This window comes from Hippocampus guttulatus, chromosome 3 (assembly GCF_054856545.1).
Source record: "Hippocampus guttulatus isolate MCC_2025c chromosome 3, RoL_Hgut_1.0, whole genome shotgun sequence".
Lineage (NCBI taxonomy): Eukaryota > Metazoa > Chordata > Actinopteri > Syngnathiformes > Syngnathidae > Hippocampus > Hippocampus guttulatus.
Window position 1 is genome coordinate 26,843,188 of NC_141263.1, and position 24,947 is coordinate 26,868,134.

The window sequence follows — 24,947 nt, forward strand, 5'->3', positions numbered from 1 at the left end:
ATTCCGCAGGTTGGTGTTATGTGTCTGCTCATCATGCTGTTGAGTTGAAGAGGGTGTTTGAGTTTACAGCGCCCTCCGATGGTCAATCTATCCAAAAATAGAAACACTGTACTCATGAGTAGGGATGGGTTCTTATAACATTTTAAAACAAGTCTAAACAATAAAAAAAGTCGAATCATGTACTTCAATCAATGCATCCGGATGAAAGTCAGTCATTCTTTCTGACATTTATTTCAGAAAAAGTCAAATAGTAAGGCGTTTTAACCCGAAAAAAAAACGACCATGTATAGTAAGGCGTTTTTAGCAGAAAAAAAAACGACCGTTTAGTAAGGCGTTTTTAGCCGAAAAAAACGACCATGTATAGTAAGGCGTTTTAACCCGAAAAAAAACCAACCATGTATAGTAAGGCGTTTTTAGCCGAAAAAAACGACCATGTAAAGTAAGGCTTTTTTAGCCGAAAAAGATGACCATGTAGAGTATATCGTAAGGCGTTTTTAGACGAAAAAAAGTAACATGTATATAGTCAGCCGTTTTTAGCATAAAATCATGAGCATGTGTAGTAAGGCGTTTTTAGCCGAAAAAAACGACCATGTATATATATAGTAAGGCGTTTTTCAACGAAAAAAACCCCATGTGTAGTAAGGCGTTTTTCGACGAAAAAAAAATCCATGTAAAGTAAGGCTTTTTTAGCCAAAAAAGATGACCATGTAGAGTATATCGTAAGCCGTTTTTAGCCGAAAAAAACGACCATGTATAGTAAGGCGTTTTTAGCCGAAAAAAAACGACCATGTTGAGTAAGGCGTTTTTAGCCGAAAAAAAACGACCATGGATAGTAAGGCGTTTTAACACAAAAAAATGACCATGTATTTATAGTAAGGCGTTTTTCAACGAAAAAAAACGACCATGTATATAGTCAGCCGTTTTTAGCCAAAAATCAGGACCATGTGTAGTAAGGCATTTTTAGCCGAAAAAAAAGATCATGAATAGTAAGGCGTTTTAACCCAAAAAAAAAGACCATGTATAGTAAGGCGTTTTTCAACGAAAAAAGACGACCATGTCTAGTAAGGTGTTTTTAGCCGAAAAAAACGACCATGTATAATAAAGCGTTTTTAGCCGAAAAAAACGACCACGTATAGTAAGGCGCTTTTAGCCGAAAAAAACGACCATGTATACTAAGGCATTTTTAGCCGAAAAAAACGACCATGTCCAGTATATTAAGGTGTTTTTAGCTGAATTTTTTTTTACCATGTATAGTAAGGCGTTTTTAGCCGAAAAAAACGACCATGTACAGTAAGGCGTTTTAGCCGAAAAAAAAAAACCCATGTATAGTCAGGCGTTTTTGGCCCAAAAAAATCGACCATGGATAGTAAGGCATTTTTGGCCGAAAAAAAAAGAAACAAAAATGACCAGGTCATTTTTGGCCGAAAAAAACAACTATGTATAGTAAGGCCTTTTTAGCCCAAAAAAACAACCACGTCTAGCAAGGCGCTTTTAGCCGAAAAAAATGACCAAAAAATGACTAAGGCGTTTTTAGCCGAAAAAAACGACCATGTATAGTAAGGCGTTTTTACCCGAAAAAAAAAAGACCATGTACAGTAGGGCATTTTTGGCCGAAATAAAACCCCGACCATGGATAGTAAGGCATTTTTGGACGAAAAAAACAACCATGTATAGTCAGGCGTTTTTAGCCCAAAAAAAGTACCATGTATAGTAAGGCATTTTTGGCCGAAAAAAACCCGACCATGGATAGTATGGCGTGTTTAGCCCCAAAAAACGACCATGTATAGTAAGGCGTTTTTAGCCGAAAAAAACGACCTTGTATAGTAAGGCATTTTTGGCCGAAAAAAAATGACCATGTATAGTAAGGTATTTTTGGCCGAAAAAAAACGACCATGTATAGTAAGGCATTTTTAGCCCAGAAAAACGACCATGTATAGTAAGGCATTTTTGGCCGAAAAAAAATGACCATGTATAGTAAGGTATTTTTGGCCGAAAAAAAACGACCATGTATAGTAAGGCATTTTTAGCCCCCAAAAAATGACCATGTATAGTAAGGCATTTTTAGCTGAAAAAAACAACCATGTATAGCACGGAGTTTTCAGCCGAAAAAAACCCCGACCATGTATAATAAGGCAATTTTAGCCCCCAAAAAACGACCATGTATAGTAAGGCATTTTTAGCTAAAAAAAAAAAAAGACCATGTATATAGTAAGGCAATTTTGGCTGAAAAAAACGACCATGTACAGTAAGTCATTTTTAAAAAGGGATTTTTAGCCCAAAAAAACGACCATGTAGAGAGTAAGGCGTTTTTAGCCCAAAAAAACGACCATGTATAGTAAGGCAATTTTACCAGAAAAAAAAAGACCATGTATGGTAAGGCGTTTTTAGCCGAAAAAAAAAACCATGTATAGTAAGGTGTTTTTAGCCGAAAAAAACGACCATGTATAGTAAGGCATTTTTGGCCGAAAAAAACGACCATGTATAGTAAGGCGTTTATGGCGGGAAAAAAATGACCATGTATAGTAAGGCGTTTTTAGCCCAAAAAAAACAACCATGTATAGTAAGGCATTTTTAGCCGAAAAAAACAACCATGTATAGCACGGAGTTTTCAGCCGAAAAAACCCCCGACCATGTATAATAAGGCAATTTTAGCCCCCAAAAAACGACCATGTATAGTAAGGCGTTTTTAGCCCCAAAAAAACAACCATGTATAGTAAGGCATTTTTAGCCGAAAAAAACGACCATGTATAGTAAGGCGTTTTTAGCCGAAAAAAAACAACCATGATCAGATCATCAGCAAGCTCTGCGCAAGCCTGACATTGAACCTGTTCATTTGAATCAGGTGTGTTGCAACAGGGAGACTTGGAAAACATGCAGGGCAGCGGCCCTCCAGGACCTGAGTTTGACACCTATGCTATACATGGTCGTTTTTTTCGGCTAAAAACGCCTTACTATACATGGTGATTTTTTTTCGGCTAAAATCGCCTTACTATACATGGTCGTTTTTGACGCTAAAAATGCCTTACTATACATGGTCGTTTTTTTGGGCTAAAAACACCTTACAATACACGTCATTTTCTTTCGGCCAAAAACGCCTTAATATACATGGTCGTTTTTTTCGGCTAAAAATGCCTTACTATGCATCGTCATTTTTTTTCGGCTAAAAACTCCTTGCTATACATGGTCGTTTTTTTCGGCTAAAAACGCCTTAATATACATGGACGTTTTTTTCATCTAAAAACGCCTTACTATACATGGTCATTTTTTTTCGGCTAAAAACACCTTACTATACAGCATATGTGTCAAACTCAGGTCCTGGATGGCCGCTGCCCTGCATGTTTTCCAAGTCTCCCTGTTGCAACACACCTGATTCAAATGATCAATCATCAGCAAGCTCTGCGCAAGCCTGACATTGAACCTGTTCATTTGAATCAGAGGTGTTACAACAGGGAGACTTGGAAAACATGCAGGGCAGCGGCCCTTCAAGACCTGAGTTTGACACATATGCTATACATGGTCGTTTTTTTCGGCTAAAAACGCCTTACTATACATGGTCATTTTTTTTCGGCCAAAAACGCCTTACCATACATGGTCATTTTTTTCGGTTAAAAATGCCTTACTATACATGGTCGTTTTTTTCGGCGAAAAACGCCTTACTATACATGGTCGTTTTTTTTCGGCCAAAATTGCCTTACTATACATGGTCATTTTTTTGGGCTAAAAACGCCTTACTATATACATGGTCGTTTTTTTTCGGCCAAAAATCCCTTACTATACATGGTCGTTTTTTTTTTCGGCTAAAAATGCCTTACTATATATACATGGTCGGTTTTTTTCGGCCAAAAATGCCTTACTATATATACATGGTCGTTTTTGACGCTAAAAATGCCTTACTATATATACATGGTCGTTTTTTTCGGCCAAAAATGCCTTACTATATATATATGGTCGTTTTTTGGGGGCTAAAAATGCCTTACTATACATGGTCGTTTTATTCGGCTAAAAACGCCTTACTACACACGTTTTTTTCCCGGCTAAAAACGCCTTATTGTACTAGGTCGTTGTTTTCGTCTAAAAATGCCTTACTATACATGGTCATTTTTTTTTCGGCTAAAAACGCTGTGCTATACATGGTCGTTTTTTTCGGCTAAAAACGCCTTAATATACATGGTCGTTTTTTTCGGTTTATTATCGGCTAAAAACACCTTCGTATAAATGGTCGTTTTTTTCGGCTAAAAACGCCTTACAAGGGAAGTTCCCTCATGACACAGAGCAGGTGGATCAAGTCACATCGCAGGTCATTGGGCAAGGTCATCTTTTTTTTCATCAAATACATGCTACTAGACCTTTCTTAGTATATATATTAGTGAGGAAAAAGTAGAAATATGAAAACAGTCAACAAATGAGACCACTGAAATAAGCAGACTCAATGTTCTTTCATCTGTTTAATAAATAAACAGAACCCAAGAAAACGTCTTTCCATTGGAAGGTTGTTAACAGTAATATGTACAGTATAGAAACAGAAAACATTTCATTGCACAAGTATGTCCCGTACATTCATTTCCATAGAATACATAATGCCATAGACGAGCTAATGAGCAGTATGCAGAGCAGCAAGTTGAGCAGGCACGATAAGTAGGAATGGCATTTTTTTCCCGTACATACGATAACAGTTGCAAGGAAATTTTACGTCAACCATTTGGAATTACCTGCAATGCTACATAAATTGGTTTAAAATGTTATTGATAAGTTACAATATAGCCTGCTTAAAATAATATCGTATTGGAGGCCAATCTGGGATGAAATTGACAAATGGTATGTAACACATAAAACATAAATGGGTGTTAGAGCACACCACGGACAAAGCCACTACTGTCTAATTAAAAAACAAAACAAAACATTGCGACACGTTTTAGGTTCGGACAGATTAAGCGTGAAGGGGGGAAAAAAAAACAGCACAATACGTCGCAGGCACATTAGAGCTGAATTGAAATGAAACCACACGTAGGTCGGATTCACGCCTGTAGCAAATGTCTGGCTGAGGTTATTGCTGCCAAAGGAGACTCAATCAGTTGGGTCACATATTTGACATCCATGCCCTGCTGTCTAGCTCGGTAAAAAAATGGACACATAAAATGTTTGTGTGATACGAGTTTAAGACAACTTGTCCGTTCTTATGACTTCGATCAAGATCAGATCACATTTTATGGCCACTTTAAGCAGCGATCAGGGTAATTCCAAAGCGTTCACATGCATGTTTTTTTTTGCAACTGTATGGAGAAAAGTCAAATGGGTACAACAACTACAAAGTAAAACATAATGTTGTTTACATTCATTGGAAAAACAAAAATTACAAAATTAGTTTTTGGTGATACTCGAATGTGTGTATACAGCTGCATTTAACAGAATGACACTAATGATAAAATAAAATGAATGGAAGGAAAAGTAGTTTGGACGGTGAGTAATAAACATCTTCAAAAAAGGTCAGCTTAAAAAAAACTAAAACAAAAAAAAAACTCTTTTTGTACAGCCCCCATTAAATGAGATGAGATGACAAAACCTGACTTTACTCTGCTGCCAAATGAATGCAAACCGCATTGCCGCCGCTGTATTTCCCACCTTGCAGCAGCGACATCTCTTCCGGAAAAACCGGGTCCGGTCATGTGATCCCGGTAGTTCTTCGTGACACCCATGCGTGTGTTGTCACCCTCCACAGGATTGGTGCCAGCAGCAAGCTGAGGGTGCTGACGCTGAGAACCAGCAGGTACACCTGAGGAGAGCAACGTACCAGACATAAAAAAACGACATGAAATACTTTTTCGTACATTTGATGAATCCTTGTTAATTGTTCAGTACTTTCTACAACCTAACTCAAAACTCGTTTTGTGGCAGTTAAGAGAGCAAACGATGCAGACCAGCCAGAAGACGAGGGGCAAAGGTCTCACCTACGATGCGGCGCCGGGCAAACAGCCACAATTCAAACGACGACGATACAGCTCTCGTTCCATCTCTCATTGCATTGTGCGGTTTGAAAATAATGTTTTGCCGGCCGCTTATGTCCGCGTACGGCGTCGAAACTGACCTCTCTGGAGATGATGCCGGCACGACGCGCCCGACTGCTGAGGACAAAGGAGAACTCGCTGACCTGCGCCAGCCCGGCTGAGACGATCCAGCGAATGTGACGAGCGCTGGGTGGCAAGATCACGTACATCACCAGCACGGCCATCATGAACTGAGAAGAGGAGGAGAAAACAAAACTGCAGGAGGGCAAAGAGAATTCAATGCAACAGAGGAGGGTCAAATGTCAATGATACCTTCAAGATGACAAGCGTGAGTGTGAGCGCAACCAGGACGGTGAGCTCATACAGTACGAACGTCGGGAAGACGTGGAGTCCTGCGGCACGGGAAGAATGTCGCGTTACCATCGGCATCGTCATGAAATGGTGACGCGTATCTGACCGATTGAAGCAAAGAAGATGATGGCGAGGAAATCTTGAATTGGCTCAAAGCATCCCTTGACCTCTGCGGTGACCATGTGACCTTGGGAGGAGAGCAACGCTCCGGCTAGGAAGCAGCCCAACTCCATCGAAACGTCGAGAAACTCGGTAACCTGCATAAGCAAAGCATCGAAACAATAAATACGTACAGCGGCCACTTCATCATGCTTACGACCATCAACCACTGACAATCAAATTTAGGGGGGGAAAAAAAAAAAAAAAACACAAAAAAATCACGCACGTACCGTTAGCATGAAAAAAACGAAGGCCGCAACCCCCAGCACCAGGATCTCCTTGTTGCCTTTGCTCTCAGCGTGCAGTTTCTTGCAAAAGGGGCCGACCGCAAAGGATTTGAGCAACACACACAGGAGCAGCACCACAGCCAGAGACGCCAGGACCTGCGCCAGCAGTTTCAGCACACGCAGGCTTTCGAGCAGGAAGCTGCAGCGCACAGAACCGGAGCTTCCGGGTTTTACAGAGGCCACGCTCGGTGGCAGAAGAAACGTGAGGCGAGGTCCAACCGACCTGTCGGCGTCTCCGCTTTGCGCCCGGATCATCGTGGGCATGACGGCGATGAATAGGCCCAGCTGAACGTCTTGCATCACTAGCGTGCCGAGGAGTACGCTGCTGTAGTCGAGGTCACCTGCGCCACGCGTGCCGAGTCACGAGCCGCTTCGAAAATGCTGACCGCGTCCATTTATGTTTTAAGATGACGACGGCATCGAAATGAAACGTTCAAAAGTACGAGCCGGTGTCTTGGCCCCGTTTTCGAAACGAGTGAGCACTTGCGTGAACGCAATCAAGTTCATCCGTTTGAACATGAAATATTTGTCTTCGTCGCGTTTTAAAATCATTGCATTCGCTTTTTATTCACGCGTAACGCAATGTCCAAACTTCGTTGGGGTCGGGGGTTGTGTGTCTTCCAGGAATTATTTTCAGACCGCAATATTAGGTACAGAGAGAAGACGAGAAGTGGCGTCAAAAAAAACGTCCTAGTCGTGTCATTTTTGTACTTTCTCGTGAGAATGTAGCGATGCGCAGTAGTAGCGAATGAGGAGACGATTTCTGCCAGGCCATAAATGATCGATGAAGAGCCAAACAAACACTCGACTCCGTTCTCGATTGGGCCATTCTGTCGAATTCTGACCGTTTCAGGTCAGTCTGAGACACTAACCTTCCTTCTCCCCTCTGCTTCCTCCCGCTAAGAAACGAGACACTAATGGGGTGCTGGATAGGGACAGGCAGGTGGCTATGAAGACAGTCTGGATGGGTTGGATGTGCAGCACTCGTCCCCATAGCAACCCGCTAACAACCATGAGCAGACACAGGTAGCAGGAACCCTGCACTGAGGTCTTCCATACCTACACGCAGCAGGTTTCAAATCGCGTCGCGTCAGGATACATTTGATGCCACGCGCGTTTAAGACACCCAACTGAAGTCCCAGTTTGCGTTTCACCTTCCGGAGGCGCTCGGGTGAGAACTCCAGCCCGACCACAAAGAGGGTAAAGAACACCCCCAGCTCTCCCAAAGTCTCCACTTGGACCATAGACTGTTGGGAGATCAAATCAGCTTTCTGGGTGAACAGGAAGCGAATACTTTCGGGGACAGACACGATCTCACAAAGCCACGCACCTTGATGCTGTTGAGACCGGACGGTCCGAGCAGGACCCCACAGATGATGTATCCAAACATGGGAGGAAGACCCACCAGAGTGCACATCCAGCCGCAGGGTAGCGACAACATGACCACGGACACCAAATCCTACAAAAGACAGATTTGAAATAAATGCGACGAATCATTACATTCGTAGCGCTCCGAGGACTGGAAGTATGATGAGCAATGCGGAATTTTGTAGACCCCCGCGAGGTGACGAATCAGGTGGTTTGTCACAGCGGGGTGTGGGACTGACCTTGATGAAATGATGGTCTGCCCTCGGCATGGTGGAATCTCTGGGTTTGGTCAGCACATACTGGTTGTTTTGAGAGTCAATGAGCATGCTCAGGCCCAAGTCCTCTTCCGCTTCCCTCTGACTTGATTTGTTTTTCCTTATGCCTCCGTTCTCTTCACCTTCCTCCACTCTCAGTACCGCTTCGACATTCACTCCTTGCATCTACGCAGCAAAGCAGAGAGTGTGGGGGGGGGGGGGGGGGGGTGGAGAACACATCACAGCCTGGCCAACTGTATGGCTTTGATAAAAAAAAATTGTATTTGCATTGAAAAAGAAGAGACTATCCGGAGAAAGATTTTTTCCCCGATGTGTATTTTGGCTGCTTTAGGGATCCTACGGACAATTTTGAAATGATGCGCCCACAGTGGGGTGAATTGTTCACCTGCTTGTTGTTGTCAAAGGCATGTTCTTCAATCTCCTCTTCCAGTCGGTCCGCTGCCTTCCTGACATCCTCCAGGATCTCGTCGACCATGGACAGAGTCTTATTCCGAGCGAGGACGCTCTTTGCAGCCTCCTGCTGATGCTTCTCCGCAGCCACCAGTTCGACATACTCCTGCTCCTCCTGGAGGAGGCAGTCACAGACAGGAGAGCACAACAACATCATTTAAATGGGACCTCTTAAAAGGTTATTATCGGAAAAAAAAAAAAAAAAAACTGCGCTATAAATCTAGAAATCAAAAAGTGTGCTTGTGGTGGTCACTTTGCCACCTGGACCTCTGATTGTAATCAGGTAATATTATATCCATATACTCATTTGTCACCTTTTGTAGATTGACAGAAAGCCCGCAATGTGTAAAAAGTCACAGTTATTAATGTGGAATGCACTGATGGAATTTTTGCGATCAAGCCTGAGAGTTGCAGATCCAACCGGCCGCACACGTCTTGCGTCTTACAACAGTATTTACAATTCCGTCTGTAACGCCCGATGAAAAGGTTAAGCGCGCAGGCTTCGGTGAATGGGTGCGGCTGACAAGCCGGCTCAAAAGCCGCACGCACTTTCCTTTTATAAAAAGCAAATAGAGCTCGATAAGGTAGATGGCCGGGAACGTGGCAAAGTACACATCCGGAATCTCTTTTTTTTTTTCTTCTCAAGTGAAAGCCATTCCCCTACAGGAGGGACTCATTGGGGGAAGGGTTTCCATCTTATGTCCTGCCTTGTCAGCGCTGGGCAGGGTGCTTTCGCTGCACAACCCCCACCGCTCCCCATGAAACTTTCTTAATTGAGCCCAAAAAAAAACGTTTCAATGTTTCATGGGGAAAGCTGTAGTTCAAAATGATTGACGGCGTGCGATCCCCTCTGGACCGTTCATGTTTCAGGACACGTCGGCCAAGAGGATCACAAGAAAGTGAGAAACCAGATTAGGTTTGCCCTAACCTGGATGGCGGCTTCCCTGAGTGCCTCCAACCTCTGCTTGCTACTCTCCTTCATGTTGCCCACGTCCCTGTAGTCTCCCTGCAGCACCCTCTGCAGACTGTGTACCGCCTGGAATACCATGTGCTCGCTCTCGTTCAACTCTTTCTGGAAAACTTGGATCGTGTGCACCTGCAGGAAGGCGGAGATGCATGCTTAGTTCAGGAAAAAAAAAATGTTGGAGCTCAAAGATCACGTCAACATAAAATAAGTACCGTACAAACAGGAACACCTTTTTACCTGAAAGTGACGCTCAGTCTCTGAAAGGGTTTGGTCTTTCTTCGCAGCAGCCGCGGCTTCTGCCAACTTGTTTACGACCACGTTCTTTCGGCGCAGGAGGTTACCCAGCCACACGCAGTTGTTGACCAACCAGGTATTGCCCAGCGTGGCCGCACTCCTGCTCTGTTTCCTGGCGGCATGCTGAGCCCTCCGGTTTGTCTGCTGCACAGCAGAAGCCACAGCCAGGCCAAGGCACAGGAACAAACAAACAATCTGCATCCAAAGAGGCTACTCGTTCCACCGGTGAGCGTTGAGGGACTAATAGGCCTGAAAATTGGGCATACAAAAATCAAGTATCAAGGACATGTCTGTCATTTGGCATATGTAATAGTCCCCCCCCCACGGACTAAAATCCTTGAATAAAGTGATGGATGACACAAGCAATGCTCGTCCTGCCACCTAAAAATGTCCCCCTTCCCTCCAAAATGACCGGTAGTGTATCTGAATACACCTCCAACCTCAAAATCCGTCGACTGGAAAGGACAATAATGAGTTATACAAGAAATTCATTCTTATATCATCAGAAGCAAATTAGGGGCAAGCAAGTTGTCTTGCATTTTTTTTCCAAGCTGGGAATCTATCAATAAGTTGTCAGCTACATCATTGAGGAAAAAAAACTGGGATACTTGTTTGTGAGTGTTGTAGGTCAGTCATTGAGCGGCCTTACAGAACAGTGAATATTTAGGTAAGGTGTGGTTTGAGCTGGTCGGGTCAAACAACCCATGTTGTCTTTAATTACTGAACACCACCCAGTTGCTGAGTGCATTTGACATGAGTGACTATGACAAGTGTTTGCATTGCAGCACGACCTAAATATTAAGAGTGTCAAAACTCTCAAGACCGCCCATTGATTGTCCAGGAATCCCGCACATTGCCCTTCACAGATTCAGTACACTTAAGAAATTCAACTCATGCCCAAGATGCTTCTCACCTGAGTTAGCATTAACAAAACGGAGTGACGTTAACTTTCCTCGCGACAGCTCTGTCTTTTTTTCAGTAGCTGGAATGCCGCTGGGGCACTGCTGCTTGTGCTGGAGGTCAATAGCACCACTGTTCACAGGCTAGCTGCTGTCGTGAAAACATTCATCCGTGTAAAGATCTTACAGTTGGAATATGATCTGGTCCGATGTCTAATGTCAATTTGTGAGGAGATATATAAAGTATACAGTATATGGAACCATTTGTTCACAATCCTTTTTACTGACTGCACTGTGATGGAAATCTTATGGTACAGTCAGTACTATGTTACTAGATACTTAATATTTAAAGAGTGAATGATTTGTTTGGCAAGAGGCGCTTGTTGTATTTGGGGCAGTGTCAGTACAGTAAGAGGAAAAATAGATTTGCTATTTAGAAATGTAAAGAGAAACAATGGCCAAAAAGGAACAAGAGAAAAGAAAGCAACACGAATACGACTGCGGTGGGTGGAGACTTTTTATAATGAACGACATTATGAACACGAAAACGCACAATGACAAATAACGACTGACTGACAATCAATTGTCCTCCTTGTTTCACGAGGAATCACGCGCAGCAACGATTCCGTACATCCAACAGAGAATGAGCGAAAAAGTATGCAATGAAATTGGAAAAAAATCGTGACAGATCCTACCTACCATCATGCAAAGATGAGGAAGAACGGAGGACGGCGAAAACAAATCCAATAACACATCCAATTTGACCAATATCCAGTCTAAATACACGAATAAGGCAACAGCTACCTGCGAAACCTTATTTGCACTGCGTTGGCTCTCCGATGGACGACTGCTGAATAATCCGGGAACAATCAGGTTGTTGTATTGCACGGATGGCTCCCCCCTCCTGGCCCAGTCGCGCCACATTGCTCAACCAAGCCGGCCTCCATGCATGCAGCTTTCCAGCGACTCACTTGGACATCAACTTAAACGTTTACTTCCGTGAACCAGCCTCAAGGATAAACAGCAACAGCTGATGCTAGCCAAGACAGGGCAGTCGCTCGCTCAGTCACCGGGGTAGGTAAAGAGACTGTTTTTTCCCCACGACAATGTTTGATGTATTATTCTTTTTTCATGGAGTGGTTATAAAGTTTTACCTGCTCTCCCCTTGCGGCTGTCAGACCACCTCGATTCAGCTGAGTCAACTCAACATTCGGTGTACTCCCATGACACATGAAGCTAAAGCTAACAGAACTTTGCCAACGCCATTAGCCTGCATCAGTACAAACGGCCTTTTAATACAGAGTACGTCATTAATCCATCGCTTTAATGCGAAAATGGGGTAAAGGAATGGCCATAATCTACGTTGCTCTGAATTCGGTTGTGTTCTTGGAGCCATCCGATATTACTTCCGAAACAGTTTTCTGCTTCGGTATGTATGGGAGTTGTAGTTTTGATTTTCTGTCCGAGCAAGTACAGTGCCCCAAACTGGCACAACTACAACATTGACGTCGAATTGATCATAAGAATAGTCATAATAATATTTTTTATTCTTGTTTTGCGTCTTCAAAGTGCAGTTCAAGAAAGAAAGTCGAATCGTAGCATTGCTTCAGCAATGTGCTAAAACTCAATGTGACACCCGCCCTCCCCAACCCGTAATTCCGAGTTTTATAAACACCGTTCTAGAGAAACTTCTATAAACGACAACTGCGGAATCTCTCTTCAGTAGTGTCACGACCAAACAATCTTCTATAAAGGCAAAAACATGTTCTGAGGTAATCTTTGTGTGAATAGGCCCACATTAGTTTAGTGCAAACCTCGACGTCAAATCACACGGCTTTTGGACTACACCTCCCATGAATCCTCTGTGAACACAATCGTGCTGTTCTACGGAGCATGCGCAGAAAGGCTAAATAGGTATGTTGGCCAAAACAGCGGGTGATAAAATGGTAGGTACAATTCAAAACGCGAGGCCAGAACAAGTGCTTCAAATTGCAAACGCTGCAAATGTCCGTTCTTCATAATGTGAGGTTCTGCTACACAGTTGACCGTCATATCTTTAACCTTGAGTCGCACTGGATGGAATATGATGGAAAGGGAAGGTCAGTGGTTGGTATATTTGGAACGCGCACGAGAGCACTTGTGGCACGTACCTTTCCCTTTTTGGTAACTGATGCCCCCGCAGGCGCTCCTCCGGGTCAGGAGACCACTCGGAGGATCCCGTTTGGTTGTGTCACGGTGAATGCGCTGTTCGATACCCCGGTGGGTCGGGTTGGCAATTTTGCAAGTGATGACCTTCGAGGTTAATTTAGCACAGTGGGACAATTGTGCAAATCATCGGGACGTTGTGTTGACGCTTTTGGAACTCCTTCATCCTTTGATATACCTACACCCTCGTTGTATGAATAAAAATATTAAGCCAACACTGCCTGTCATCAAACACATTTGTATCCATATCAAATGTGTGCCGCATTTTAGAGGTTGTTTCGCTATAGCTTTAAAAAAAAATATACTTTACGCAGTACACTTCTATTGCTTACTAGACTGGGGCGTGGCATATGAAAATGGGTTTCGCAACTCCGCTGAACTCAATCAAGGTGCATTCATCCGGCTTAGTGTTTACCCTGTGGTCCTTGGTGTGGATTCTTCCTTCAGCACAAGTTAAAGTCATCACAGAGAGACAAGGTTCGGCAGTTCATGTCCTTCACGCAGGCAGGAGAGAGAACTGCTGTGTACTGCCTATCACAGAATGACTGGAAACTAGAAGTCGCGACCGATAACTACTTCCAGAATCCAGACCTTTACTACAAAGAGTCCATGAAAAATTCAGTAGATCGCAAGAAGCTGGAACAGCTCTATAACAGATATAAAGGTGAGCAGTAGGATTCATGCAGTGACATTGTCAGGGGCTGCTTACGGTGGTTTAATCGCATTTCCATTCAATCTTTGCAGATCCCCAGGATGAGAATAAGATTGGCATCGATGGAATCCAGCAGTTTTGCGATGACCTGACTCTGGACCCGGCGAGCATGAGCATATTGGTGGTAGCGTGGAAGTTCAGAGCAGCCACGCAGTGCGAGTTTAGCAAGAAAGAGTTCATGGACGGAATGGCAGACCTTGGGTGAGTGATTGTGAAATGGGTCATAAGAAATGTATTTTCAATTGCAAATGAAAGCATGGCTTTTAGTTAGTTCATTACTGCGGATAAAATCCTAATGTTTCAATGAGAATAAAAGTCTTTAATTTGTCTTTATTCCCCGTAGCTGTGACACTCCTGACAAACTGAAGGCCGCCCTTCCCAGACTAGAGCAAGAGCTAAAAGACACTGGGAAGTTTAAAGACTTTTACCAGTTTACCTTTAATTTTGCCAAGAATCCTGGGCAGAAAGGTTTAGGTAAGGTCAAGAGCAGACATTTTTGGTAAAAATTTTTTGGGGGGTGGGGGTTATTCAGACTGTTTCTCTCCATAATTCTGAATTCCTCAGAGTTAGAGATGGCCGTGGCTTACTGGAATCTAGTTCTCACAGGTCGCTTCAAGTTTTTGGATCTTTGGAACAGATTCCTGCAGGTGAGTGGAGAAAGGTGTCATGTCTCTGTCCCCCCATCTTATGAAATGTTTGCTTACTGCGCTTGAATTCAGGAGCACCACAAGCGTTCTATCCCCAAAGACACATGGAATCTCCTTCTGGACTTCGGCAATATGATTGCGGACGACATGTCAAACTACGATGAAGAGGGTGAGCTGATGAAGTTGGGATATTTGACATGCACGAGGATGATGAATTACAGGACACGACTTGAATAAATCGCCTCCAAATTTTGCATATCAGCTCCGTTGAAATGTAGCAAATTTTTTTTTAATCTCTTCTCAGGGGCGTGGCCTGTTCTCATTGATGACTTTGTGGAGTTTGCACGACCAATTGTAATGGGGAGCAAGAGCGGCATGACATAGTGTTTGACTCGTGCTTTGAATGGACTTATCCCCCCAATTTTTATTTTTTTTTGTGAATTATATATATATTTTTTCAACCACATAAGCCAAAAAGACATCATCAGTAGTCTTGTCTGCAGAGTTGTCCAACGTTGAGCCTGCATAAGATGCCTGCTTGTTCGCGGACGAAGCTGTGCCAAGATGTTCTTACGCCGACTTTAAGTGGGCTTGAGAAGTGACGGTCGTCTGGTACTTGGCATTTATGGACAAAACATTCATCGTGCTGCTGCGGACTTGGCTCACTGACCTAAATCTTTTGCACAGCAGCGAGAGTGAGCTTTTGGTGCAGTAGTAGGTGCCGTCTTCCTTTTGTCCGTGAATGGAACAGCACATTAACTCGCGCGTGTTTCTGTCGAACGAAGCCGTGCCCTTGGACGATCTCGCTGACAATCACGGTGAGAGCTGAGCAAAATGCGCAATGAATGAGTGGTTCGGTTCGGGTGCATGAGGAGTATTTTAATTTGCTTTTACAATTAATAACATGGTAATTTACGTCTCCATGTGGAATGAGTTAAATATCCAGCTCTGCATTTTGTACTCGAATTTGAGAGTTGACCAGAGGAGTATGCATTTTGAGTTCAATACCAGCAAAATTACAGTAATCACAGTACTGTACCTAATAATTTGTAGTTGTTCCTCAATTGCATACTCTCTTCAAACACAACTGCCTTTTATTTCTCAATAGGTTGAAGCAACGTGTGAACCGTTTTCTCGCGTCCTGGTGAATGCTGACTTGCCAACTACAAACTGCACTGATTTACTCTGTTTTGCATACTTTTATCACAATTAGCTGCTACATTTTACACCATACAAGCCATCAGTATTTTTAATGTATTTTGTTGACACTGTTTGAGGTTTTGGTTTGACTCTCGGGAAGTTTTTCATAAAAGGTCTCACTCTTGACATTGCTGCTGCCATCTGGGGGTGCCTGCGGGCAGTGCAACGGCACCTGCATCAATGAATCTCATTTCCACGCAAGATCTTGCACTGCTGTCCGCACAAAGCTGTCATCTCGTATCTTGAAACCTGCATTGAATGTGAACGCTACAAAACAGGTTTTGTCCACAGTGAGCGATGCCCGTGTTCGACAGCACCGGGTTGTTTGTGTACTCTAGTACGCCGATGTGTACTTTTGGCACACCGTAGGCGTCTGCACACCCTTGTCCTTGTGGAAATATGCAGATGATGTGAAAGCTTATGTAACTGATTGCCGGTGACCTCATTGCATGACCGCAGAACGGGAAAAGGTAACGTTCGATGAGCAACGTGTTACATTTTGTGCCCGTCCTCTCTTTTACCTCTGTTTCTGGTTACCCCAATAGTTTGACTTGGCAAAGGAGAGCGATTGTTACGTCCCAAAAGTGTGTTTTACACAAGAATGTCAATAAAGCATGCGTGTGAACTGGATTCCAGACATTATATTTAGTGGGGGGGGGGGGGGGGGTCAGTGCTACTAAGTGACGGAGCGAAATGAGCATGGAAGCAATCGGGTCACTGCACATGAGTTTTGAAGTAAAGGAATCGATTGTTTTATTTTGTGACAGTTGCTCCTGTATTTGCACGCGGTTCATAATCCGCCTCGGTTAATGTGTGAAGCCGGCCGGCCTTTTAAAATAGCTCATACACATGATATCATTGGATGAGTGCAAGCAGATCAAAATACAGGCTTGTACACATAAAAATATCCGAGCTCTCCTTTTCAATCCATTACCCGTCCATTTTCTCTTACCCTCGCTGCACTTATAATTCTGGGTGGAGCCTATCCCGGCTGACTTCGGAGGAGAGGCGGGCAACACCCTGGATTGGTCACCAGTTCATTGCGGGCCACATAAAGACAGCAAAAAAAATGTAACCATTCACACTGTCATGCACATTTGTGACAATTTTGCGTCTTCAATTAATGAAGAAAGCACATTCTCGGGATGTGTGAGGAACCATCAAGAAAAAAAACAACTGCAAGCTCCGCACACACGTTTCATCAGAGATTCAAATCGGATTTTCGGCCTCCGAGGCAGACGCGATGACCACCCAATATTCATGAATGTAGTGTCAAAGTAAAATAAAACCTGCGAAACAACGCAGTGCCATAGCAAATACGAGACTCGTTTTATCAATTTGAGGAGATTATCGGCATACAAACATGAAAAGTCTGGACGTGTACAGCACTCAATGCTGCCAGAAACTGTGTATTTGTGTGCGAGACTTCATGTCTGCTCGGTAACAGTTGTTCATAAGCACTTGTGGTAATGCTTTGTCTCCTGTTACTTTAGCTGTCTGGCTCTGCAATCAAATGGCAACTCACAAGTGTGTGTGTGTGGGGGGCTGAAGAGATTATGGGCGAGGCTTCAAATCCAGCAACACATTTGAGCATTTTCTGGAATAGGCAAAAATGACGCTCAAGCGGAACACTTGGGCAGCACAGCACACAAATGTAAAAAGTGTTTGAAAATGTCAGCAATAGTGCGCCAAGCATTCGAGTCACCTTCACCGAGTGATTGCTCGGATTGAGGACGATGTTTTGCGCTTACTCTCCTCCTCCCGTTGGGGTGGGTGGAATTGCAACAAGGGTCCAGCACCAGCTGACGAGCCGCCCATTAGCATCTCTTACAGTTAGAGCTTCCATGCCCCATCACGAGCCCAAACCCAGCCACTTGTCTTTTAAGCTACGGAGCCAAGAGGGATTGCCTTTTTAGGAGACACCCGATTCCCGTCGACATACCATGGCTGGCATAAAGAAGCTGTAGATGATAAAAGCAAACTCCAATGCGAGGGGCCATCCTTGAATCATAAGGTGCATTTTACGACTGATTTGGACTTGGTACGGACAACTGGTGAAAAGCGAGAGGACAGCTGCAATAATGGCAACCTGGTGAAGAAACAATGACCACAACGCTGTTGGCACAGCATAAAGTTTTGAAAGAAATTTTGCAGCGATACCGGACCGCTTAGTTTTTTTTTTTTTTAGTGGGGTGGGAGAGAAAAGCTATCATTGAAAAACCTCGACATTCATTGGAAGTTGTGACCTGAACAGCAAATCGCAGAAGAATGGACAAATTCAAGGCAGGTATGGTTCTAGGTGGTGCCGGCGATGCCTTGGGCTTCAGAAAAGGCCACTGGGAAAGTTGCCCATCAGGTAGAAAGATCCAAGAAGAACTGGTGTCCCTTGGCGGTCTGGGAGCGCTCAAACTGGACCCTGACAACTGGCCGCTGAGTGATGCGACGCTAATGCACATGACCACAGCAGAGGCACTTATCACAGGTATGGTTTGGGATCCATCTTGAGTGACGATATCAGTTTCTAATTTGAGTAGAATGTTATCGATGAAGCACGTCGTTTATGGATAAAACGAAAAGAGAAAATCAAAGTACAAACCGTGAGAAAGTATATTTGTCCTCACCCGAATGCCATCTTAAGCCCCGCGGGGGATGGCGATAAATTTTCAGGACGGAGGAGTCCAAAATAGCAGACGCAAGCTTAGCTCTGGCCCCGGTGAACAATAGCTGGTCAGACGCTGCTGGTAACAAGGCAACAGTAACATGGCGATGACATCTTTTGAGATTAGGGCTCCCCATTTAGACACATCCTGGAATGCCAGCACACATGCGCACACGCACACGTAAATCAACATGCACGGCAGCCAGACTGAAACACTAAACCTGTGGTCCCCGTTTGGGACCCGCACAGAGACAGACCTCCGAACTTTGAGCAAATACGCGTGGCGGAAATGTGTGCCACTCGAGCCAATCGGAATCCCCTTCATCACCTTGCTGGTTGAAATAAACGGAATCCGCCACTAAATGAAATAAGAAGCACAAACCGAAAGTAATTGTAACAAATTGACCGATTGTCCAGCTCAACGCATAGCTGTTGAGCTGCCAGGACATCCTTCCCAAGATGAAGCTATTATGAAAAGAGAAGTTCCTCCCCCAGTGACATGGAGGAGAAAGCTGTTGTGCGTGCTGTCTTCAAAAACAAGACACCCGTTGAATTATTTGAACAAGTAGCAAAAATGCCAGCGGAATTTGAACACACTGCCCACGTAAATAATGTATGAGCAGTTTCGTCACTAATAACTAGCCAGCACCGGATGGAAGCAGCAGTCAAACGTGTCCTCTTTTGATCAGTCCCATTTACACGTAGCAATCATGCTAACGCTGTTTGTGGGAGCGTAACTTAAAAAAAAAAAAAAAAAAGATTATGTTAACATGATAAGGCATATTTTTTCTTCTTAATTGGTCCATTTCTTAATACCGCTTGGTGTCATTTTATTTTATCCTACGTTTGTTGTGCCGTCGAATAATACTGTTTGAAATTAACAAACGTTAATAAAATGTTGAATTACTCTATATTTATTGTCAGTAAGAGTGGTTTAAAACTGGCAAATGAAATGCAAAGAAAAAAAATGGTTGGCGGTCCGCGAACAGCATGTACTCGTCTCAACCGGTCCTTGACACAAAAGGTTTGAGGACCACCGCATTAGACTGCATTTCAATCTTCTGACCAGTCGACCAGTCAAGTAAAAGCCGCTGAAACAAATAGACAAGAGACATGGCTGTGAGATCCGTTTGTGGATCTCCTCTGAGCAGTGTGTGCGTTACTGTCTCCACTTGCTCAAGGCGTGCTCGTTTTAATGGGTCGGGTTGTAGGCTGAGGCTAAACTTAGTCCCACTTCAGCAACACTCGTCTCCTCTTGCGTGCCAATTATGAATGACTCAGAAAGACTCTGCGTTTGTGTGCGTGCAGATTACTGGTGTCTGGAGGACCTTTACCGTGAGCTGGTGCGTCTCTACGTTGAAGCCACGGTGTCTCTGCAGGGAAAAAGCCCTGATCCGGCGACAGTGGAAGCTTGCATTCACCTCAAACCTGACAATTTTCTCCTCGCTTGGCATACGCCCTTCAATGAAAAAGGTCTTTGGGGGTTGGGGGTGTTTGATTTTTCTATTCCCCCCCCCCCCCCCCATGAAAATGCTGAAATGTAAATGTCTGGTCAGGGTCAGGATTTGGGGGCGCTGCTAAGGCCATGTGTGTGGGTATGAAATACTGGCAACCTGAGAGACTAGACAGCCTCGTAGAGGTCAGCATTGAAACTGGCAGGATGACCCACAATCACCCCACAGGTGATCTATCCGCAAGATGATTTTTGATATCAAAGTGCCGTATGAAGATGTCACTACTGCCTTTCAGGGTTCCTGGGTTCCCTGACAACCGCACTGTTTGCATCCTATGCAATCCAGGGAAAACCTCTTGGGGCTTGGGGCCGTGAGCTCATGAAAGTCATTCCTCGCGCTGAGGAGTACTGTCGGAAGACCATACGCCATGTGGCAGGTAAATCCAAATTTTGGTTCATGTTTATGAATTCCGTTTCGACAGAGACGGAATGAACCGATGAATGGGAAAACATTTCATTGAAAACCCGTTCGAGTTCAGTTTGAACACACACATTCCAGAGGGGAAGGCTAAAAATCTCGGACTGCATGTTGCGGGCACTTATTCAGTGCGTTTCTCTGCAGAATATCAGGAAAACTGGTTCTACTTCGAGGCTAAGTGGCAGTTTTACTTGGAAGAGCGAGAACTGGAAAAAGAAGGTCAGAATAAGCCGTTGTTTGACAATCGCTACGATGCGGAAGAAACCGATAAGGTAAGTCCCTTTTTTTTTTTTCAGTAGAAATCAACTCCGGAGTACGGTTACACAGTGTAACACGGTACTCTTGTTGGCTCAGGTGTACAAGCGATGGAGCTCAGAAGGCCGTGCGGGCCGGATGGGACACGACGCCCCTATGATAGCCTACGACGCCCTTCTGATTGCGGGAAATGACTGGGCCGAACTATGCAGAAGAGCCATGTTCCATGGAGGTAAGATATCACGACATTTGGCGGAGAGCAGACCCGAAAGAAGACCTGCTCACTGAGACTTGTGTGTTACGACTGTCTGTGTCCTATGTGTTGTGTTGTGTTCTTTTTGTTATTTTGACTTCAAAATGGCGCCGCGAGAGTGGCTGCCTTTCCAGCAGCTCCTATATTTTGTTGTTCTACTTCTTCCTCTCATAACTTTGCTGCTGTGAATTGGGAATTTCTCCATTGCGAGACTAATAAAGGTTTTCTTATCTTATCTTATCTTATTTTAGGGGAGAGCGAAGCCACAGGCCTCATCGCCGGTTGCCTCTACGGCTTAATGTACGGCTTAAGCAAGGTTCCCTCAACCCTGTACCGGGATTTAGACAAAAGGCAGCGTTTGGAGGAGCTGGGAGAGGCGCTTTACAAAGCGGCATCCGAGGAGAAGTGCATAGACAAGTAAAAGTGCACTTCGCAAGCCGAACGGCTATCAAAGGAACTGCACGACCCAAAGACCCCTTCGTCCCCCGCACTGTCCTCTAGTCCTGGCAGATTCTTTCTAATGTAACCTATCCTCTCTTCATCTTCACACCCACCCCCCACCCCCATCTTGCTAAAACCACTTATTACAACAAATCACAAAAAACGCCAAACTTAGGCCACTGCGCAAACTATGATTCGACATTTGTCCAATGAACTAATCAGCATCTATTCCACATGAAGTACTCGATCTGCTATGATGGAGAATGTTTTTGTTTTTTTTCACATGTATGGATCGGAATGTGTTTCATTGCTGTGTATAGACGTCAACTTTTGCAGCCTTTAAGCAAACGTTTAGCAAGCTAAGGATCACCCGAACCCTAATCCCCATTTAAATGCTAACCTGCATTTAAGCACATTTTCTCGAGATCAACGATATTCTTCAACAAAAAGCTGGACACGTTTCATAAGAGTCTCAAAGCTCTCAATGAGATTTTTTTGACATGAGTCTCTCCAACTTGCAGCTTGTCAGTACATTCAATTCCGTCATGATCATAATTAGTCAATAATAATAATAATAATAGATTTTATTTTAGTGCACGCACACTCGTGTTTCCAGAATCTGTGATTGTGATTTGAAGAGTGACGTGAACATGCATGTGAGTTAACTTAGCAATGATTAAAATGTAGTTAGCTCTAAAAAGCCCCTGACTCTTTTTCTCTTGGCACTTGATTAACAATGAATGACTGTGCTCCTTAATCAACACAAAGCTGGCTGCTAAGCACCTTATTGATGACAGTAAAATCATGTCAAAAAGATGGCAACTTTTAACCATCATTTTTTTTTTCAAGTGTATACTGAGATGGCGTCACGAGAGTATAAAAAATGTGCTCTTACACAAATGCAACCAAATGATAATAATGGATACCAGCAAATCAGAGAGAAAAAAAAAACGACATTTCAGGTTGTATTATATACACGGTAAATATTTTACCTTTAAATTCTTTTGAATGTACTGTATGAAAATTAAAAAAAAAACGTTCATAGCCATTTACAAAAGAAAATAATAGTCGTGCTGGTCCACTAAAAATGTAATTGGCTCCATTGAAAGAGTTTCGAGCTTCAGTTTACGAACTTTTTATTTGAATGTGCATTCAGATCATTTCTTTGAGGATGTACAGTAAGTAGCTTCACTTTAACCAATGGGGAAAAAAAAGGATCTCTTTTGTTTGACACACGTTAGGTCACCGCAGAGGAGAAAAGTTGATTCCGTGCATGAGTACCGTACTTACTTGAAAAAGCGCAGCTAGTACAAAGAAAACGTCATAGCTGTGTCACGTTGCGTGGTGGTGGACCCCAAAAAGCAGGCAGGAGGGAGGAGCAGGGTGTACTTGACGAATTGTATTGAAAACAAAGAAAACTAAATCCAAAACAAAGTCCAAAGTAACAAACAAAAACCATGACTTAAACAAAAACTATCAATAACCAAAACACTACTAGAACAAACATGACGGCAGCAAAGGAACAGCAAACAAACAAATATGACAGTAGCAAGAGCAAACAATGACCCGACACTACAGCGCCACCTGTTGGTCCCTCAACCAAATCCTGACAAACTGTGTTCTATCTGCTAATCTGGACATATCAATCATGTGGATTAAGTTTTGCATATCCTCTATTCTCTATAGACCAGATTCTCAGAAAGCCCGTATCATCCCCGACGCCAGTATGTTGAGGAAGTTACTCAGAGACCGTGCCTGTCGTCCAGTACTCCGAGGGATTCTGGAGAATCTCCTGCAATACCTGACACAGGACCTCTCCGATAGGACCACCGGAACCCAAGACGGGGATGAGCTCGTTTTCAAAACCTCCTTTCAGAGAAAGAGAGGGTGTCCAGAGATTGATCAGAGAATCCGGACTTTGGTTAAGCAGCCTGAACTTAATACAAGTCGCATGCCGGTGATTTATGCACCGGATAAAATGAGCAAAAGAGAGACTTCTGAAAACAGGTGTAAGATCCCAGGAAAAAAATGGTGCCTGCAACCACGAGAGAGATTTGAAAGTATGTCTGGAGGAGGTGAAAGAGTAGAAGACCCACCACCCCGGCGCCTTACCACATTCCGGCTGCTCCAGTCCAAATTCACAAGGTCTACCCCAAAGCCGCCTCTGACAAACAGAAGGGAGGTCGGAACGCTTTCATTCAGCGGAGGAACGGCGGGTGCTCCAAATCACAGGCAAGATGGTGTGCGTGCAATGAGCAAAGACAGAAGAGAGCACAAGCGGAAGCGAGGTGGCATCGTCAAAGATACCGTGGCCAAGTTTGCCATGACCGAGCAGAAGGAAATGGGACTGGAGAGGAACTCGAGACTCATTGGAAAAGGGATCCTCCTGTCCTCCTTGATGGACAAGTTTGATAACATGGCCATTGTGTCGAAGGGGATCAAATCAAAATGGCCAAGGGAGAGACCTCCTGGAATAGTCAGCGTAAAGCAGCGGGTTGCTTGCTGTGAAAAGGGGCACAGCCCAGCAGTGGATGCAAACGATCTCAAACAAAGCCAAGGTAAAAAAGTGACGTCGAAAAGTTTACGTACGCGGTCGAAAGCAAATCAGAGAACAGCTGAGGGGCCACAAAACCCTGAGGAGAAGCAACGCCTTAACTTGAAAGGAGGGCGAATTCCGCCACATTCGGATGACAACGGTTTCAATTTGTTACACGACATCAGAAGTGATGCGCACTGCGGGAGTTCTGGTGAAATAGACTGCGAGGGAAAAGAAACGATTTGGACCACGGCAAAGCTGAACTACGCCCGTCGAGAGATAATCCAATTTCGATGTGTAACACAGCGGTGCCTCCCTGGGCCCTGCAGGCTTGTTCTGCACAGTGACGCTCCCCTGAAGTGCCATATGACCATCGTGCTACCATGCTCCATCCTATGGTCCACATGTGGGGATTCTTCTCCGAAGCAATACTTCAAGAGACGTAAACACGAGGCTTCAGCTAGTCCTGACACAAAACGGATAGAAAAAGATACATATTTTGGGCGACCCCCCATTGGTACAGACTATAGCTCGATGGGGAAAGAACTGATGGATGACACAAATCGACACAGACACGCAGCTAGCCAAAGAGGACTGCCCCATTACGCTGTACCACACATTTGTAGATTTGATGCTCAACAGGGTGATGCTCAACACTCAGAATCTCTTTTGGCAAAAATGCCGACTTCACCCTGGAACTGTTCTACAAATGTTATTGGAGCCGGATTGAGCACAAAGGGAACTTTACAGGAGTCACGCCCTCTTGATGTTAAGGTACAAAGTGTAGCAGAAGAAAATAAAACAGAAAGAACATTTCGGCAAAAACGTGATCAGCATGAAGTTAAAAGCGGCGCGATAACAGCAGAAATGAGAGACACGGAAGTCCTACCACAGAGCTGTCAAACATCTGAGCCCGTTGTCGCTATGCTAGCGTCACCGGCTCAAAGTCAATTACCGATGACCAGCAAAACTCAGAGAGCAAAGTATACGTCGATAAACTACGGCGACCCGGATGTCAAACAAACATATAAACCCAAGGTCATACGATTTACCGAC

At 44.1% G+C, this 24,947-nt stretch overlaps 3 protein-coding genes across 10 annotated transcripts; 2 read left to right on the forward strand and 1 right to left on the reverse strand.

Annotated features, from left to right (window-relative positions):
• Positions 1–4,430: 4,430 nt before the first annotated feature.
• Positions 4,431–12,439, reverse strand: slc9d1 (solute carrier family 9 member D1). 5 transcript variants are annotated; one of them, XM_086107794.1, is made up of 15 exons: positions 11,857–11,985; positions 11,067–11,203; positions 10,097–10,402; positions 9,821–9,988; positions 8,828–9,007; positions 8,407–8,607; positions 8,130–8,258; positions 7,954–8,046; positions 7,672–7,858; positions 7,023–7,140; positions 6,743–6,938; positions 6,460–6,610; positions 6,315–6,394; positions 6,083–6,232; positions 4,431–5,770 (listed from the first exon to the last, which is right to left on the reverse strand). In XM_086107794.1, the coding sequence occupies exons 3-15, from the start codon at positions 10,352–10,354 to the stop codon at positions 5,660–5,662; spliced, it is 2,022 nt and encodes a 673-aa protein (XP_085963920.1). In that variant the 5' UTR covers positions 10,355–10,402; positions 11,067–11,203; positions 11,857–11,985; the 3' UTR covers positions 4,431–5,659. The 5 variants fall into 5 exon arrangements, with proteins under 5 accessions (XP_085963920.1, XP_085963919.1, XP_085963917.1 ...); XM_086107793.1 differs by having other exon boundaries at positions 11,752–11,890; XM_086107791.1 differs by lacking the exons at positions 11,067–11,203; positions 11,857–11,985 and adding an exon at positions 12,207–12,439.
• On the forward strand, positions 11,978–16,446 carry dcun1d2b (DCN1, defective in cullin neddylation 1, domain containing 2b). 4 transcript variants are annotated; one of them, XM_086107796.1, is made up of 7 exons: positions 11,978–12,126; positions 13,705–13,921; positions 14,002–14,170; positions 14,313–14,443; positions 14,534–14,616; positions 14,689–14,785; positions 14,921–16,446. In XM_086107796.1, exons 2-7 carry the CDS (start codon positions 13,747–13,749, stop codon positions 14,998–15,000), a joined length of 735 nt encoding a protein of 244 aa, XP_085963922.1. In that variant the 5' UTR covers positions 11,978–12,126; positions 13,705–13,746; the 3' UTR covers positions 15,001–16,446. The 4 variants fall into 4 exon arrangements, with proteins under 4 accessions (XP_085963922.1, XP_085963925.1, XP_085963923.1 ...); XM_086107799.1 differs by having other exon boundaries at positions 11,983–12,130; XM_086107797.1 differs by lacking the exon at positions 11,978–12,126 and adding an exon at positions 12,575–13,151.
• A 1,229-nt stretch (positions 16,447–17,675) lies between these two features.
• Positions 17,676–21,894, forward strand: adprhl1 (ADP-ribosylhydrolase like 1). Its single transcript, XM_086106814.1, has 7 exons — positions 17,676–18,298; positions 19,784–19,948; positions 20,032–20,157; positions 20,225–20,365; positions 20,551–20,678; positions 20,761–20,893; positions 21,166–21,894. Exons 1-7 carry the CDS (start codon positions 18,085–18,087, stop codon positions 21,333–21,335), a joined length of 1,077 nt encoding a protein of 358 aa, XP_085962940.1. The 5' UTR covers positions 17,676–18,084; the 3' UTR covers positions 21,336–21,894.
• Positions 21,895–24,947: the final 3,053 nt, after the last annotated feature.